The sequence below is a fragment of the Narcine bancroftii genome, chromosome 5, assembly GCF_036971445.1.
Source record: "Narcine bancroftii isolate sNarBan1 chromosome 5, sNarBan1.hap1, whole genome shotgun sequence".
NCBI lineage: Eukaryota > Metazoa > Chordata > Chondrichthyes > Torpediniformes > Narcinidae > Narcine > Narcine bancroftii.
Window position 1 is genome coordinate 133,679,564 of NC_091473.1, and position 17,839 is coordinate 133,697,402.

Sequence of the window (17,839 nt, forward strand, 5' to 3'; positions counted from 1 at the left end):
AGAAAGAGGTTCCTGGGGTTTTGATTCAAATCTCACCATGAATGAATAGAGGTAGGAAACTACTGACATTTAACAATGCCGTTGCTCATAAACCTAAAGAACTGATTCTGTTGGCTTTATTAAAGCTGTATCTGAGGTTCACATTGTTTAGCTTTGAAAAATTATTCGAGTCGAAAGGAAGGCTACATTGCAGTGTTTTGCATTCAAGAAATCAGCAATCAAAGACTGGGAAGAGGGATGGAGGAGCAAGACGACACGTTCAGACTTGCTGGTGTAAAACGCGAAAGTCTGCAGACACCGTGGTTGAAGTAAAAACACAAAGTTGGAGAAACTCAGTAGGTCAAACTGCGTACTTCATATAGCAAAGATAAAGATACAGAACCAACATTTCAGGCTTGATGATGAAGGGCTCAAGCCCAAAGTGTGAAGAACTGTCCCCTCACAACCCTTACCACCTTTTGTCTTCCATTATCCATCTCTATCTTCACCCCTCATGATTTCACAGACCTCAACAAGATCCCCTCTCAACCTCCTACATGCTAAGGAAAATAGACCAATCTCTCAAGATAAATCATCTTCCCTAATCCTGACAACAACTTTGTTAACCTCTTCTGTACCCCTTCCAACTTTATAGACATGTTTTGTGGTCAGAGACGCAGCACGAAAACATGTCCTTTGGCCCACCGAGTCCATACTGACCATTAAACACCTATTTACTCAACCCTACACTCATCATCTCATTTTGTTCTCAAATTCTTATCAACTCCTCCCAGATTCTCCTACCACTTACCAACACAACTAGTAACCAGTTAACCCATCAACCTCATGCTCATCTATGAGAAGCCTTGGGGCAAAGAAAAAGGTGAGGGGAGGTGGCCTGATTCAGATACAAATCCTTTATAATAGATTCCAGGATTTTCCTATCTACTGACATTAGGCTAACACATTAATTATTCTGTTTTCTCACTCCTTTCTTAAATAGTAAAGTCATATTTGCTACACCAAACCATCAGGAACCACTCCAGAATATAAAGGACTTTGGAAAGATGATTTAAATTTGGATTTAATTTTTTTTTTTAAATTCAGACGTCCAGCACGGTAACAGTCCATTGTGGCCCATGAGCCCGTGCCACCCAATTGACTTACAAATCCCATATGCTTTTGAATGGTGGGGGAAACCAGAGCCCTCGCAAACGCAGGGAGAGCGTACAAACTCCTTGTAGAGAGCGGGGAATTCGAACCCTGATCCCAATCGCTGGTACGGTCAAAGCGTTGCTCTCACTGCTATGTTAACCTTGCCACTCTGATAACCCAGATCAATCACTTCATTGATTATCTTCTATTTTACAGTTCAGGGATGTTGATTATTATGTCCTTGTGATTTTAATAGTTTTCAAACTCATGAACTTTAATAGTATTTTATTTTAATTGTTTGCAATTGCCTCTTAATTCCTCAGTATTTCTGGGATTTTCTTGTGACTTCCATAACAATATTGACAAATACAAGTTTAATCTCTCTTCATTTTCCTTATTTCCTCATTATAAATTCTCCCTTCCATCTGTAAGGATCCCTCATTGGCTGCCGCTGGTCTTTTCCATTTTCCACAGTTACAGAAGTCTGAGTCTTATTTTGTTTCCTGCTAATTTACTCTAATATTTTGTTTACCCTGTATTAATTTCATGGTTATACTTTCCAAAAGCTCCCATTTGTCAGCCTGACTACTTTATAAACTTCTCCTTTTAATACAGTCATTAATTTCAAATGTAGTTTGCTTTTCTTTTGCCTCCATGGAAGGTCTATAGTTGAGATGTTAGTTTCATTAAGGATAAAGGCTTTGAACAGTAGAATAATTCTGAACGTTGAGTTCTCCGTTGTTCCTTGGCATTAAAACATGTGTTGTTGGAGCCTCTTTCAATGGAGGCTTCTTTAACTTGAGCCGCAACTTTTCATGTCTTTTACTTAGTGGTGGATCAACTAGGACAAACTCACGAGTGTTCAGTTGGTAAAGTGGAATATATTGTCAGTATTAGTCAAACATTGTTGATGTCAGTGCCACCAAAATGGTGCACACAATCCTTTTCGATGGCAAAGGTGGTGGTTGATAAATTTCCTGCTGAAAGTGTTTGATTTAAAATAAAAAGTGTGGTGGCATATAGGCCACCTCTTCAAATGAGAAAAGGCAGTATTTTGGTCTCAATCTCAAAATATATAATTGAAGTGATGGATAATGGGTTTGACTTTTAACAAGCAGATTACTTGTAGATAAAGCAATACTTGAGGGATGCAGTTTTCACATTTAAGTTTGCAGCTGACATAATTTAAACACTGGTACTGATCAATATGCATTTGTGAAGTCTTGTAGATGTATGATTCATTTAGCAGAAACTTTAGTCTTATAAAAATGAAAACTGAAGCAGTCTTCACTGATTAGATTTTTGACTCTGCAGGAAATTGTAGGCCAACCGAAGCCCTACTGTGGCAGGAAATCGTTTGCGGCAATCTTTAAACAGCAGCTATGAAACAAAACTTGCTGGTCGCGTTCAGAAGGAATTCAACTTCATTGGTCATTGTCTTTTCAAAGTGTTTGTGACATGCACGGCAAGAGTTGTGATTTCACATCTCTGGCACAGCCAAAGATTTACTCAGTGGTCATCCCTGTGGATATCACTGGCTGTGCTCACCAATCATAGCAGCCGCTGGTACTTTTCTGCGAGTGGTTATCTTTGCAGAGGTGTCGCGTCGCAGGAGTTTTGTTTTTAGTATAGTTTTGCTTCTAGCCCACAATCACCATATTTTTTAGTCTGGCCATGTTTTGTTCAGCTCCACAGTACTTTTGGATATAATTTGCATTTTATGTGAAAACTACAGTTCTCCATGGGATACATGCTGAATGCAAATCTGCAGAATGTGCCTACCCTTTCCACTGACCCTGCTAATGACCAACTGACTGAAAGAAGTGCACAATGCAGGCTCCCTGCTGATCACTAACAGCATTTGGTAGAATGTCAGTAAACCTACCTGGCTTGAAGGTCTAAGACTGCAACTAAAGCTTGTTATTTGCCTTGGTGAAAAGAGTGGCACCTGTGACCTATTTCCTAAACACCACTGTTTTTAATAAGATTGCCACAGTGACAGCAAAGCAAGAGATTAATTACCTGTCCGATTCCAGTTGCAATTAAAGTGGTTGAGGATCTGTGGAAATCCTTCTACTGTCTACAGCCTACCAACGATCATTACTCTTTGTCATTATAGGAATGTTGGAAGCAAATGGGCTTTGGAGCAAGCCAAATACAACCTTGTTAATGAGTATCTCCTTGTCGGTGTAACCGAGGAATTGGAAGACTTTATAATGTTGCTGGAAGCGGCCTTGCCACGCTTCTTCAGAGGAGCTACAGAACTGTACCGTACAGGTTAGTCTGAAATATAACTTGTGCATGGATATGTACTGATCATATTTTAATTGTATAATTTAGGAACTCTGCTTTGTATATCTTTGGGATAGTTTCCCTGATTTGTAAACAAAATAAAAACTTTTGGAAAAACTGTAAATTTGTTTTCTTTTTTTTAAGTTCTGATGGTCTTCAACCTGAAGTATTAACTATCTTTCCACAAATATTACCTGATCTGAGAGTTTCCTCATTTTCTGTTTTTGTTTGCCGGTTTTAAAAAAAAGTTTCCCTTCAATTGTTGTGAAGAAAAAAATGCATTTTGAAAATTGGCATTTTGAACTCCTGTAGTTGAGCCGCTGAATTGTAATACTTCCTATTTCTAGGTGTAATTGAACTGGATCTTCCATTAGAATCAGTTATAAACAACAATGTGCATGCAAAGCTTGTTCATACCATCTTGGTGGCTTCATTCTGTTAGTGGAGGATCCACATACTCTTGTCTCAGTGACATCAACAGTTAGCAAAAAGTGTTAAACTAGGTTTCCAGCCAGGCTCCTCAAAGGAATGGCGCAAAGGGAAACTGGCCATTGGTTATGGGTACGTTGTTCAAAGAGACAAACTGCAGATAAAGCCCATTTCTATCCATTTATTAAGAAAGATGATGTGATTGTAGGAGCAGATGTAATCTTAGCAATAACTGTTCTTAAGTTAACATTATTTGGCTTTATACATACCACATCAAAAATGAATAATTCATTGTGATGACATTAAAGGCATAGGGGACCAGTCTTGGCTATTCAACCCATTGAGTCTGAACCATGATTTAGTCACGAGCTGATCCATTTTCCCAGTCAGCCCCATTCCCCAACCTTCTCCCCATAACCTTTGATGCCCTGGCTAATCAAGAGTCTATCAATCTCTGCCTTAAATACACTCAATTACCTGCCTGTGGATACAGATCCCACAGATTTACCACCCTCTGGCTGAAGATATTCCTCTGCATCTCTGTTCTAAACAGATGCCCTTCAATCCTGAAGTTGTGCCCTCTTGTCCTAGACTCTCGCAGCATGGGAAACGACCTTTCAACATCTACTCTGTCCACACCTTGCAACGTTGGAAATGTTTCAATAAAATCCCCGTCATTCTCCTAAATCCCAACAGGTATAGACCAAGAGCTATCAAACACTCCTCATATAATAAACCTTTTCATTTCTGGAATCATCCTTCTGAACTTTCTCCAACGCCAGCCCAAAACTGCTCACAATACTCCAAGTGAGGTCTCACCAGTGCCTTACAAAGTCTCAACATCACATCCCTGCTCTTTTATTCTATTGCACTTGAAATGAATGCCAGCATTGTATTCGCTTTCTCCACCACTGATTCATCAAGCAAGTTTACCTTCAGGCTATCCTGCACGAGGACTCCCACTTCCCTTTGCATCTGGGTATTTTCAATTTTCTCCCCATTTAAAAAAATAGTCTGCCCATTTATTTGTTCTATCAAAGTGCATTAGTAGCACACTTTCTGGCATTATATTTCATTTGTGACTCCAATCTCCTAATCTATCGATCCTTCTGCAATTTCCCTGTTTCCTGAACATACCTGCTTCTCCACCTACCTTCATTTCATCTGCAAACTTGGCCGCAAAGCCATTCATTCCATCAACATAAAAAGGAGCAGGCCCCTACACCAATCCCAGTGGAACATCGCAAGCAGCCAATCAGAATATAATCCCTGCATTCCAACTCTCTGCTTCTTCCAATCAGCCAGTGCTCTACCCACGCTCATATGTTTCCTGCTATGCTATGGGCCCTTTTATCTTGTCAAGAAGCCTCGTGCGGCACTTTGTCAAAGGCCTTTTGAAAATCTAAATGAACACCATCCATTGCATCTCCTTTATCTGGCCTGCTAGTCGACTTGTACAAAGAATTCCAATTACTTTGTCAAGCAAAATTTCCCCTTAAGGAAACCATGCTGGATTTGGCTATCTTGTCATGTACCTCTAGGTACTCCATAACCTCCTGCAGTGCTTTTCCAGCTGAGAGAAAAATCAGGTGAGAAAAATGATAGAAATAACTGTTTTCTACGAGATTCCTACTGCTGTTCTTTTTAGAAACTCAGCCCTATTAACAAGCCCTTCCGGCCCCCAAGCCCGGGTGCTAAAATATTACCAATTAACCTACAAACCCCATACCTTTTGAAAGGGTGGAATCGGAATACGTGGAGGAAATCCGCACAGACATGGAGAAAATCCGCACAGACATGGAGAGAAAGTACAAACTCCTGACAGACAGCGCCCAATATGAACTGGGGTCGCAGCCTCTGTAACAGCATTGCACTATCCGCTATGCTAACCGTGTAATTTAAAGATATTGACAAAACAAAATATTCAATATTCCATTAAAGTTTATCACATCAACTAGTCGATAACTGAAGTATGGGCAACTGTAGAGAAAGCATTGTTTTTAGACATCTGCTGTTAATTAAATACAGCAATACCCCTGGTATCTGGCATCTATGGGGATTGGTTGATGCCACATAAGTGTATTTTTCAGTGTGTCGTGTTACTGGTGAATTAATGGCAAGGCACACCAATTTTTAAACTTCTGTACTTTTTACCCATTTATATTCCATTTTTTTTTGCCAGTTGCTTTAATTCTGGATGACAGGGGTTTTACTGTTTGCCAGTTAAGTATTTTAGCAAGGTTCCTGCTTAGCACTGTAATTCCTTCAGCCTGATCTCTCACCTGTCAATGCCTCTCTATTTATTAGATGGTGCTGGTTAGCAAAGCTTTTGGTGTAGAACCAATAAAGTTGTTCTGTTTATTGTATATTGGGAAGTAAAAGCTCTTATGTTGTCCTTTGTTTCTTGCTTTCCCCTTCAATTAGGAAAGAAATCTCATCTTAGAAAAACAGCAGAGAAGAAAATGCCTACTAAAGAAACCATAGCTAAACTTCAGCTATCTGATATCTGGAAAATGGAAAATGAGTTCTACGAGTTTGCTCTAGAACAATTTCAGTTTATTAGAGCTCATGCTGTAAGAGAAAAAGATGGAGAACTTTACATCCTCACTCAGAACTATATGTTTGAAAAAATCTATCCGAAAATAAATTGAACAGTTTTTACGAAAACTAACCTGAAAAACTGCATCAAGAAATATCTTTCTGCTGAATCAGTTTTAATCTCCAATAATTTCCCTTCTCATTAATTCCAGGAAAGGAAACTACTCTGCAGTTTGTATCAAATCTGCTGTGAGACCCTTAAATCTGCAAAGATTTAATGCCAAGAATCACATGGACAAATGAGCATTGGCACAGTGTCCCAAATGTGTAGATGCCATTCTGTTATGAATACTAATTAAGTTGTGGTATGTTTTAGGGATTCCTGTGTCTTGTAAACTTTTACCCGTAGAACTATTTTTACTAGGATGCTTTATAAAGTGTTTCAAATGTATTGTAATTTCAGAGTAGGATAAAGTGCTGTACATATTGCACATTTTGTGTTTGGACCAAAAGGTTGCAAAACGTTTGAAGTATTTATTTTGCACCAGTTTTGTTACAGGTGATGTAATTGAAAATGTCACATCCAACATGCTGTACATCCTTTTGTTTAGAAACGGTATGAATTTCATTTTGTAGACTAAAAATTTCCTCCAGTTATTTGTATCATGCAAAATAATAGAAAAATCAAGAGCAAGCATGTGGTGAAACGTGAAAGTCCGCAGACGCACCGATTGTAGTAAGAACAGAGAAATGCTGGAGGAACTCAGCAGGTTTCGCAGCGTCCATAGGAGTTAAAGGTACTTGGCAGGTGGAGGGAAGCCACTTTGGCGGTGGGGGGGGGGGGGGATGTACTGTTGGTTCCATGCACTTGGCATTAGAAAATAAAGGAGTCTCCCTTTAGAAAATGAATTTAAACCTGAAGAACCTGGTTGTGCCGAATTTATCTATTGGTTTTGACAATATTGATAAGTTTTTATTGTTGTTTCCAACCCAATTAAAAAAAATTACGCAGAGTATTAAATTCTCAATACACTTTGCACTTTTATCAGGAATGAAATTATTTATCCGATAGGCTTGCTGTGTTTTCAGAGGGGACTTTGTGTTGCTAAATTTCACAAGGGATCCCTTGTATATAACCTCTTAACTGCATGCTGCCAATTGAGTATGACCACCCTAATCCCTGCACTTAATGGGATCTGTGATAGAGAAACTTTTTTTTTTTTGCAGATACCGTCTTTAGTTTCTTTACATCATGTTTCCACTGAAAACATTCTAGTCTCCAAAATAAATGGGGCCTATTTTTTTTAAAAAGGTGCACCTAATACCATTCAGTGGGCTCCTGGATTGTATTTCCCATTGGGTGGTGAAGCCATGCGTGGCAATGAGGGTGGGAGTTTCATTCACCAAATCCTCCTGTGGTCCATCCTTTTTATTTTCATGGTTGGGGGGGGGGGGGTCTATTATTTCTGCAGAGTCAACTCTTGATGAAGCTGCTTCATGGAGTTTACCTCGATAAACAAGAAAATCATGTACAGTCGTGGCTACTCAATGCAGTTTTGGGAAACTGGGCAGTCAATCTCATAAAATCTTAGAGTTTACTGTTTGATTGATACAGCCAACGAATGATCTCACATAAAGCCTGGCAGCAAAGAGAGGATTGGAAATAGTAGCCAGAACCATGCTTCCATTATCCTACTGCCAAAAAAAATAAAACACTTCAGTGACCCTGATAGTCTTTCTGCCACATCAGCTGATGTCTGTCGATCAGCAGAAAGAAGACACGAAAAAAAAAACATTTGTTTCCTTAGCCTTGTTTCATGCCATTTAAGTGGTAAATGCGGGCTGGGGAGTGTAAATGTGGCTCTCAGATTCGTGGAACCCATACCTACAGCAAGCACATCTGCTGTAACAATGTCCAATGCAGGGAGAGTCTCAAATATTTTCTGATTCAGCACTGTAAAGAAATGTGGAATAAGGAGAAATGGATTTTATTGGGATAGGATGGGCTGATAGTCGGTCTTTTCAAAGTTAGTGAGGGAAGAAGGCAAATTGCATTGCCAAGATTGTACTTGAAGCTTTTCTCACTGCTGAGAAGATTCTCCTGTGCAAAGTAAAAGTCACTTACAAAATTCAAAAACTTTTGTGTTATCGAACTACTGATGATCTTATAACAGCTGCACACTTACAAGGATATGGTAGAGTGCAGCATTCAGCATTAACCACTGTTAAATACATTTCATACATATCTGATTGAGGGTTCTCAATATTTGGTGTTAGAATTTTAAACTTTTAAATGTTTGCTGTATACTTAGAGGTGGATTTAAACTTGTGTTCCAGTGTACGATTGGTGTTATTCCCAACATTGTGCCCATCTTGCAAGGAGCATAGTGTTGGAACTGAAGGCATGAATAGATAAGGTACAGAATATAAATGCAGTAAAACCCCTGGTATCTGGCACCTCTGGGGATTGGTAGATGACGGATAAGCGAGTTTTCTGGTTGCTTCAGACTGCATATTGCGTGAATGGAGAATTAACAGCAAGGTATGCCAATTTTAAACTTGTGAATTTTTTTACCCATTTTCTTTCAGCAATGTCCAGTTGCTTGAATTCCAGATAACAGGGATTTTACTGCACTGGGAAAATATGGATTGTGCTCTATATAACTGTTTAAAACAAGCAGCAGAATAGTGCCTTCCTCATCACAATCCATGTTGTAAAAAGTGTACATTTTGAATTCATTTGACCATCATAAACAATACCAATGTCTTGACATTTTGTGTAAATTGGGTTAGAGGTGATTGTTCTGTTTTCTCCTTGGTAAAGCATTTTGGTTGTAGCTTTTCTGATGTAAATGCTCTCCAATAAATAAACCTATTTGAAATATTTGATTCTATTTGATTTGCACCATAGTAAATACCTCTAGAAGTCTGAGGCTTCAGAAGTCCCAAAGGTGTTTTTGAGTAATATTTTACACAACTATTGATTTTTTTAAGAGAAAAATACTGCAAGACATCAAATACTGGAGGAACTCAGCAGGTCAACTCAGGCATCTGTGAAGGGAAGGAAATGGCCGACGGGTTGGGTCAGGACTCTTATCGGGACTCAGAGGGTAGAAGGAATGTAGCCAGATGAAAGGGCAGTACAGTTACAGCGCCAGTGACCCGGGTTTGAACCCAGTGCAGTCTGTAAGGAGTTTGTATGTTCTCCCCATGTCAGTGTGGGTTTCTCCAGGTGCTCCAGTTTCCTTCAATAAACATTTGGTGTATTTGTGGGGCATGGTCCCGTGGGCCGAAAGGACCTGTTATCATGCTGTAGGTCTAAATTTAAGAGGTGAGACAGGGCCTGGTGTGTTGTCCTGTGCTTGTATTTATGTGGCAGCTTCATAGCTTGAAGCCCCAAAGTAAATAAATAGTAAATAAAACAACTTTGGGTGACGATAAAAAGGGGAATGTGAATTCCCACGGGACCTTGACAGTGTGAATGTGAAGTGGATGTTTAGTCTTATGGGAGAATCTAGAAGTGAGGGTCATTGTTCAGAAATTAAGACAATTTTTGGTTTGGAATCCTCTTCCTCAAAGTGGTGGAAATGGAAGATTTGAATAATTTTATTGCGAGGTAAGCAGATTCTTGATGAGCATGGGGGTCCAAGTTTTCAAGGGATTGGCAGGAATGTTCCACTCAGCCATGCTCATGGCAAAAGAGGCTCAAGGAGATTAAATAGTGGTCGAGAGACCCGAGAAATCTCCCTTAATCTTGAATGAAAATTGTAGTTTGGGATCTTTTTGCATCCATGTGAGAAGGCTTTGGAAGTTCTGGTTTTGCATTTTATCCAAATGATGGTACCCCTTGACAGTGGAGCAAGCGCATTATTGCTTGACTTTCACTTGAGTCTTGTATTTTATGTGTATCTCTGACTTCAAGGGAGCATAAAAATCTAGAGGTTATTTCTATAATATAAGAGGGAATACTTCTCAAACATACTTCATTGGTTGTCAGGTGCTTCAAGAATCCACAGTTTGTGGACGGTGCTAGAAAACGCATAGTTGCAGTCACTGAGAGTGGGACTTTCTCAGAACTATTGTCTGTCCATTGTGGCAATTCAAGTAAGTGCTAAAAGACCTGAGGGGAAAAAAAAAGAGACCTGAACGATGTATCAAGTCCAAGAGGATGCTGATATTTATGGTTTAGCCTTCTGTCAACAGATCTGGCTGGACCATGAGTTGGCCATTGCTCCAACTGGCCAATATTCCAATATCACCCTGAAGAGCAAGGCTGCGACCCCAAATATTCCATACACCAAAAACTCTGTTTACAGCAACAAATGCTTCCCCTCATCTTTGCCTGGCATCACAAACCTACCATAGTTTTGCCACTTTTTTCCTCCAGTTGACCTCATCCATTCATGTGATTGAAAATTTCATGAGGGTTGGACCCAACTCCTAAAGCCCTTTAATTGCATTCCCTTTAGCCTGACAGCTCGCTTACCTTCCACACTGACCAAAATTACAAATTTTTCCCCCTCTTCAGTCTTTCATCCCTTCCCTTTAAAAACTCCATTTTCCCTCTTCCAAACAAAAACCCATTATGACCATGCCCACTTTAACAACACAAGAAATGGGAGAAGTAGTGCAAGTCACAAAAGTGGCGGAGAGACTCAGCAGGTCATGCAGCATCCATAGGAAGTAAAGGATGACCAAAGTTTTACGGCCTGAGCCCTTCGTCAAGGTGTGAGCAGGACTAGGCCATCAAGCCTGCACCACCATTTAATAACATTGTTATCAGGCTGTGGACTCTGCCCCAGCTATCTTCCTTTCCCTATAACCTTTAATTCCTAAACTATTGAAAAATAAAATGATCTAACAAGAGTTTTAAATATATTTTAACGAGGCAATCTTCTTCATATTCACCACTCTGAGAAAAGCAGTTATTCCATAGCTCTGTCCTTGAGGGTAGGAGAGATTGGAATGAGGGGTCATAAGTTAAGGATTAGGGGGCAAAACTAGAAGTAACATAAGAGGAAGCTTCTTCACTCAGAATGTGGTGGCTGAGGGGAATGATCTTCTGGAAGAGGTAGTTGCAGCAGGGTTAATTTTGTCATTGAAGAGGAGGTGGATGAATACATGGATGTGAGGGAGTTGGAGGGTTATGGGCAGGGAGCAGGTAGGTGGAACTTGTAGAGTTTCACTTAAACCAATATGGCCTGTTTCCGTAATGTAATTGTTATATGGTTATATTAACCTCCCCTGAACCTTGAGGTTATGTCCCCCAGTTCTGGTCTCACCCACCAGTGGAAACATTTTTTTTCTGCCTTTATCTTATCTATCCCTTCCATAATTTTATGTTTTTATAAGATCCCCTGAATTCCAGCGAGCATAGTCCTAAGCAACTCGATCTCTCCTCAAAGGCTAATCTCTCAGGGATCATCCCAGTGAGATTTCTCTGTACTGCCTCCAAATCAAGGAGACTAAAACTGCATGCAGTACTTCAGACGCAGTCCTGCCAGTACCGATACAGCAGAACCCTGCTCTCAAATCCAATCCCTCTAGCAACGAAGACCAACATTCCATTCACTTTATCGATCACCCATTGAACCCTCAATCTAACTTTGTGCGATTTATGCACACAAACTCCCAAGTCCCTCTGTGTAGCAGCCCAATGCAACCTTTTACCGTTTAAATAATAAGTCAATTTTCTATTTTTTCTTCCAAAATAGATGACCTTGTAGTAACCAACATTGCACACCATCGACCAGACCCTTGCCCATTCAATCAACCCATCTGTCTCTGCAGACTCTTTTGAAATGCTTTGCAAAATTTGCTTTCACACTCATTTTAGTGTCGTCGGCAAACTTGGATATGCTGCACTGATGAACAGGATTTCACAACTTTTTGGTCCTTAAGGATGTTGTATCTCCCAAATTTATGCACATCCCTTCTGTGGCTTCACATTTGAATGTTTCTAATTATGCTGGAGCAAAGAGCGCTGATTTATACATACTTTCAAAAGTTACCTGGTAAACTACTTGGGGCAGGAATGGCTCTTGAAAAAATGCCAATGTCAACCATAAGCTTTTCTGCCGTACTTCTATCAGGAAAGCAACTATCCATTTTCCAGGGTAATTTTTCTGATTTCGTTTGGGTTTTTAATTTAAATGTCTTGATCGAACCACCACTGCTTTATCTTCTGACCTAGCTCAGTCCCTCAAAACCTCAAATTGCGTTTTCATTCCTCAATTGTGATAAAGATTTCAAGATCTTTCTCAGGCTGCAATACTCCTACCAGTTGAGTGCCCCAAGGATCAACCCTTGACCCTCACTTTCAGTATTAAACACCTGGAATAGGGGGAAGAATGCAAGCTATCGAAATTTGCCACGGACGTGAACATAGTTGAGAGGACACGTTGCAGTGGGGATATTTTGACTCTGAGGCAGGATATAGAGTGAGCGAGTGGGTGGCAATCAGTCAGAGGAATCAAAAGGCAAACTATTATAAATGGAGAGAGATTGCAAATGAGAAGTACCTAGGAATCTGGACGTTCTCCTGCATGAGCCACAAGGGTAGCAAGCAGGTGCAGAAAGTGGTTAGAAAGGCAAATGGTATACTGGCATTTATTGCAAGGGAGTTGAGAGTTTAGAAATTGGCAAGTATTGTTACAATTGTGCAGGTATTGGTGAGGCAACGTGGAATTTTGGTCTCCTTATGGGAATCGTTAGGGGCAGTCCAAATGAGATTTACAAAGCTAGTTATAAAATGAGAGGCTTGTCTTATCACAAACATATAGTTTGGGTCTGTATTCTTTGGAGTTTAGAAGGAGGAGAGGTGGTCTTATTGAAACATAGAAGAAGCTGAGGGGTTCAGAAGGGTCTACTCATGAACTGCAGTATCTCACAAGGGGATATAGATGAAAGATTAGGGGAAGGTCACTTATATTTGATGCGCAGAAGAGTGTTTTCTTGCAAATGGCAGTTAATCAATGGGGACATTTAGAGGGGAGCTAATTTGGGGGGTATACAGAGCATATTGATACATGAGGTGTTGAAGCCTGGGGCAATTCAGGCATAATCATATTGAAAGGTAGAGCAGACTGAATGGTATAACTCCTGCTCCTGTTTCCTTGGGATTCTTCAGGAAGAATCCCTCTTCCTTGTCTTTTTTTTCTCTCTCTCGTTTTCTGCATATTGGGAGCGTTGTCAACACTGGCTTTCCTGCCTGTGATCTTGCCTGTGGAATCTGGCAACATAAAGCCATGGTTTTGTTCATGGAATCAGCTCCCTGATGTATAATGGCCACACCCAGATCGAACTTTTCACCACTTTCCTTGAATTATCCCATCATATTAGATTGCTTGGGTGAAATATTAGAAGTCTAAACTCATGGACTTTGGCACCCATCCACCCCTTTCACATTTGCAAGTGGTTCCAGAAATGAATGGCCAATCAGCCTAAAAAGGGTCTTGTGTGAAACGAAAATCTTCCCAACACCGGTGTTTAATGACATCATCTCACGCCAGGGGTAGACTGCCTCGACCCCTAGTAAAATCTCCAATGTTTGCAGATGCCAGCGTGGCAATCAGGGATATAAATGTCCCAAGTTTTTGCGTGAGAGCAGGAACGTGAAGGAAGAAAAGATTAAAATGAAGGTATAAACTTTGCTGTGGGAAAGTCACAGCGGGAGAGAGAGAGGAAATAAATAGCAATAGCGAATAGTTTTTAAATGGCATGGGAAAGTTGGTAGCACTAAAGTGCACAATTTATAAAGATTGGGAAAATGGGATGTGGACCTGACTTCCCAGAATGCCGTGCAACAGAAAACCCCCTCCATGAGTGCTCCGTGCATACATATGGAATTCCATCTCTGCCATGTGGTATTCTGGGAATGTAGATCCGCCATCACTTTCCCCCCACGGTATTTATAAATTGTGCCCGATAGCGCTACCAACTTTCCCCACAGTGTTTAAAAATTGCTATTTGTTGCTAGCACTTTCTAACTGTCCCTTAAAGGTTTATAGAGGTCGGCACAACAACAATAACAGGAGCTGAAGGGCTCATACTGTGCTGTACATAAAGCTTAATCATGTTATAATTAAGCATGATTAATTTTGTTCAAATATGAGTTCATAATACATTGATCAGAATTTAGGGCAGGTCCACGATTGCTCAATGTGTCATGATGTCACCGATAGAAGGTAAAACAGTCCCAACCCTGCGGATGGCTCCTTGCAAATGCGATTGTGTGTAGTGTCCCCGTTAAGAGTGGTCAAGTGTGAACAGCAAAAATGCCAATCCTAATTTAGTGGGATGCAAGTGTAAAAGGGGCTACTGATTCCTTCTTACAGATTCTAGCAGCTGTATCAGCCATTCTGCTTTGCTGGACCACTGTTCAAACAATGGCCCCTTTTTCCACTAACATACCAGTTAATTGGCTGTGCAGTGCCCCAGAAGAGGAAGCCATTCGTGCTCTTTCCACTGGGCCACCTTTAACTGGGACAGTGACTGCTTTTCCACTGAACACACTGATCCCTGGGGATCAGAGAGTCTGCAGGAAGCAGGTGACTTTCTGCTGTCCTTTTTCCACTGGTTTAATCAGCACGCCGGCTGGCGTCAGCTGATGCCGGGGATATGAGTAGAGGTAGAAGCCATCAGTCCCTGGCGTGAAATGACATCATTTGATCCTGGGGTGTTGTCTGTTTTCTTTTTCCACTGGACCCTGTCCCAGCTAATTCCCCGTTAATCCCTGGGACAAGGTGCTGGTGGAAAAGGGGCTACTTGCTTGCATCATCCTGAGTTGAGATTCTGATCTCCATCCCTCTTATAGAAACAATTGCTACCACCTCTGCCACCAATAGCCAATACCAGAACACAACTGTTTAGGGTGAGTGGAGCAAAGTTTAGGGGAGACGTCAGAGGTATTTTTTTCCAGCGAGAGTGGTGGGTGCCTGGAATAAATTGTCAGAAGTGGTGGCCTCGCCTGATATATTTGGGATATTTAAAAGGCATTTAGGCATATGGATTTTTTTTTTGTTTCCCATAGAATTTTCAATAATGTGACAAGGTATTTAAGGGGCGGCCCAGTTACTGTAGCAGTTAGCGCAACGCCTGTTACAGTGCCAGCGATCCGGACTGGGGTTCGAATCCTGCACTGTCTGAAAGGGATTTGTACAATCTCCCCATGTCTGCATGAGCTTCCTCAGGGTGCTCCGGTTTACTTCCACCCTTCAAAATGTACCAGGGTTGTAAGTCAATTGCGTATAAATGGACTCATGGGCCAAAAGGGCCTGTTACCATGTTTATACCATTGTTTATAGCCCAAACAGTTGCATTTTGGAAGGTTTTGTTTCTGCATATACTGAGTAACTTCGATAAGAGAAAATAAATTTCCGCTGTATGATCAACTTGATCCCTTCAGGGAGAAGAGTGCAGTCAAACTTGATGAGAGAGCAAATTCAAGAAGTGTGTTCTCTATCCTTCTTATTCCTTTCAGATTCTTCTCTGCAATGAAGTAAACGCCAGCCACAGCACCACCATCTGCTGATACTGAGAGATAAGAAGAGCTGGGGGGCATCTGCGGGGTTTCCTGCCATTGTTACAGGGTGAGAGTTCATTAAACCTCATTGTGGTATCTGTGGCCAGGCAATTATTGCTTCGACCCCACAGCTCCAGGCACCTGGATTTGACCTGAACTTCAGGCGCTGTCTATGTTCAAAGAGATGCAGGTAATTGTCTACTATAAATTATCCCTGAGTGTAGATAAGCAGAGAAAGAATCAAAGGAGAATAATTAAGTTGCAGGGATACGGAAATAAGATTAAGGGGAATTGGCTTGCTGAGAATTGCTGTGCAAGGAACTGATGGACTACTTACAGTTTCAGCGTGCCGAATAAAATGATTAGAGTACAGTAAATTGAACTATGACCTTGGAGGATGAGGGTGAACAGAAACATTGAAACCATGGATAGGTGAATAGTTTTCCCCAGGGTAGGAGAGTCTGAAACCAGTGGACACACATTTAAAGTGAGGGAGATAAGATTCTGAAAGGACTAGAGGGGAAACTTTTTCCACACTGTAGGTGGTGAGTACATGGGATAATCAGCCAACTATTAAACGCTTTGAAGACATTTGGGCAGGTACTAGATGGTAAAGGGGTAGCAGAATGTGGGCCAAATGCAGGCTAGCTCAGATGGGCAATGAGGTTCGGATGTACAATTTTGCTCAGAGGACCTGTTTCTGGGCTGCTTTACACTAATCCTTAGAACCATAGAAACATTACAGCACAGTCTGTGCCAAACCATTTTCTGCCTAATCCCTCTATACCTCTCCCATCCATGTACCTGCCCAAATTTTTCTTAACGGTTAAAAATTAACCCACATTGACCACTTCAGCAGGTCCCACCGCTCTCTATGCAAAGAAGTTTCCCCTAAACTTTACCCCTTTCTCTTCTTCTTCTCTCTTTGGCTTGGCTTCGCGGACGAAGATTTATGGAGGGGTAATGTCCACGTCAGCTGCAGGCTCGTTTGTGGCTGACAAGTCCGACGCGGGACAGGCAGGCACGGTTGCAGGGGAAAATTGGTTGGTTGGTGTTGGGTGCTGGGTTTTTCCTCCTTTGTCTTTTGTCAGTGAGGTGGGCTCTGCGGTCTTCTTCAAAGGAGGTTGCTGCCCGCCGAACTGTGAGGCATCAAGATGCACGGTTTGAGGCGAGATCAGCCCACTGGCGGTGGTCAATGTGGCAGGCACCAAGAGATTTCTTTAGGCAGTCTTTGTACCTCTTCTTTGGTGCACCTCTGTCACGGTGGCCAGTGGAGAGCTCGCCATAGAACACGATCTTGACCCAAACCTCTGGTTTGTATCTCACCTACCCTGTCTAACCCCTTCATAATTTTAAATACAGTGGAACCTCGTTAGAATGGGATTCGTTCATCTGCAGAATCGCTTATAGCTTGGGTGTCTGTGGACCCCAAACATTAATTTTAGGATGTCAGGCCAACAGGGGCCAACAGCCCCAAACTCAACAATGGTCTCTTATGACTCATTTACAAGCTCCAAAAACCGGCAAATGGGGAAAGAAATGGCAGCGCGAGTCGGGCGGGCGAGGGGGAGAGACTGGCAGCACGAGTCGGCCAGGCGAGAGACCGGCAGTGCAAGTCAGGCGGGCAGGGGTGGGGGGGATACGGCAACACCAATTGGGTGGGCTTAAATCTGGCTTTCCAAAATCTGGAAAAATCCAAAAATCGGAACACACTGCCCCCCCAAGGATTCCGGATAAAGGATTGTGTACCTGTATGTGGAGTTTAAAAGTCTTAAAGGTCTTATTTTAGGGTTTGAGTCACAGTTTTCTATTTACCTGTTTCCTGAATCATGACCTATATGCATCTGTTCCGCGACTCGGCTGTAACGCAGTATGAAATCTTGGACCCCAACTACTGCGTTCTAACGAAGTTTTATTGTACCT

At 41.4% G+C, this 17,839-nt stretch overlaps 1 protein-coding gene across 3 annotated transcripts in view; it reads left to right on the plus strand.

Moving 5' to 3' along the window:
* The window catches only part of hs2st1a (heparan sulfate 2-O-sulfotransferase 1a), a 143,511-nt gene extending 134,234 nt beyond the window's left edge, over positions 1–9,277 (plus strand). For all 3 annotated transcript variants that reach the window (XM_069939110.1, XM_069939109.1, XM_069939111.1), the window contains 2 exons: positions 3,254–3,411; positions 6,280–9,277. In XM_069939110.1, coding sequence (XP_069795211.1) covers positions 3,254–3,411; positions 6,280–6,506 — 385 coding nt within the window. In that variant the 3' untranslated portion in view covers positions 6,507–9,277. The remainder of the gene's footprint in view (positions 1–3,253; positions 3,412–6,279) is intronic.
* The last annotated feature ends 8,562 nt before the right edge of the window (positions 9,278–17,839 follow it).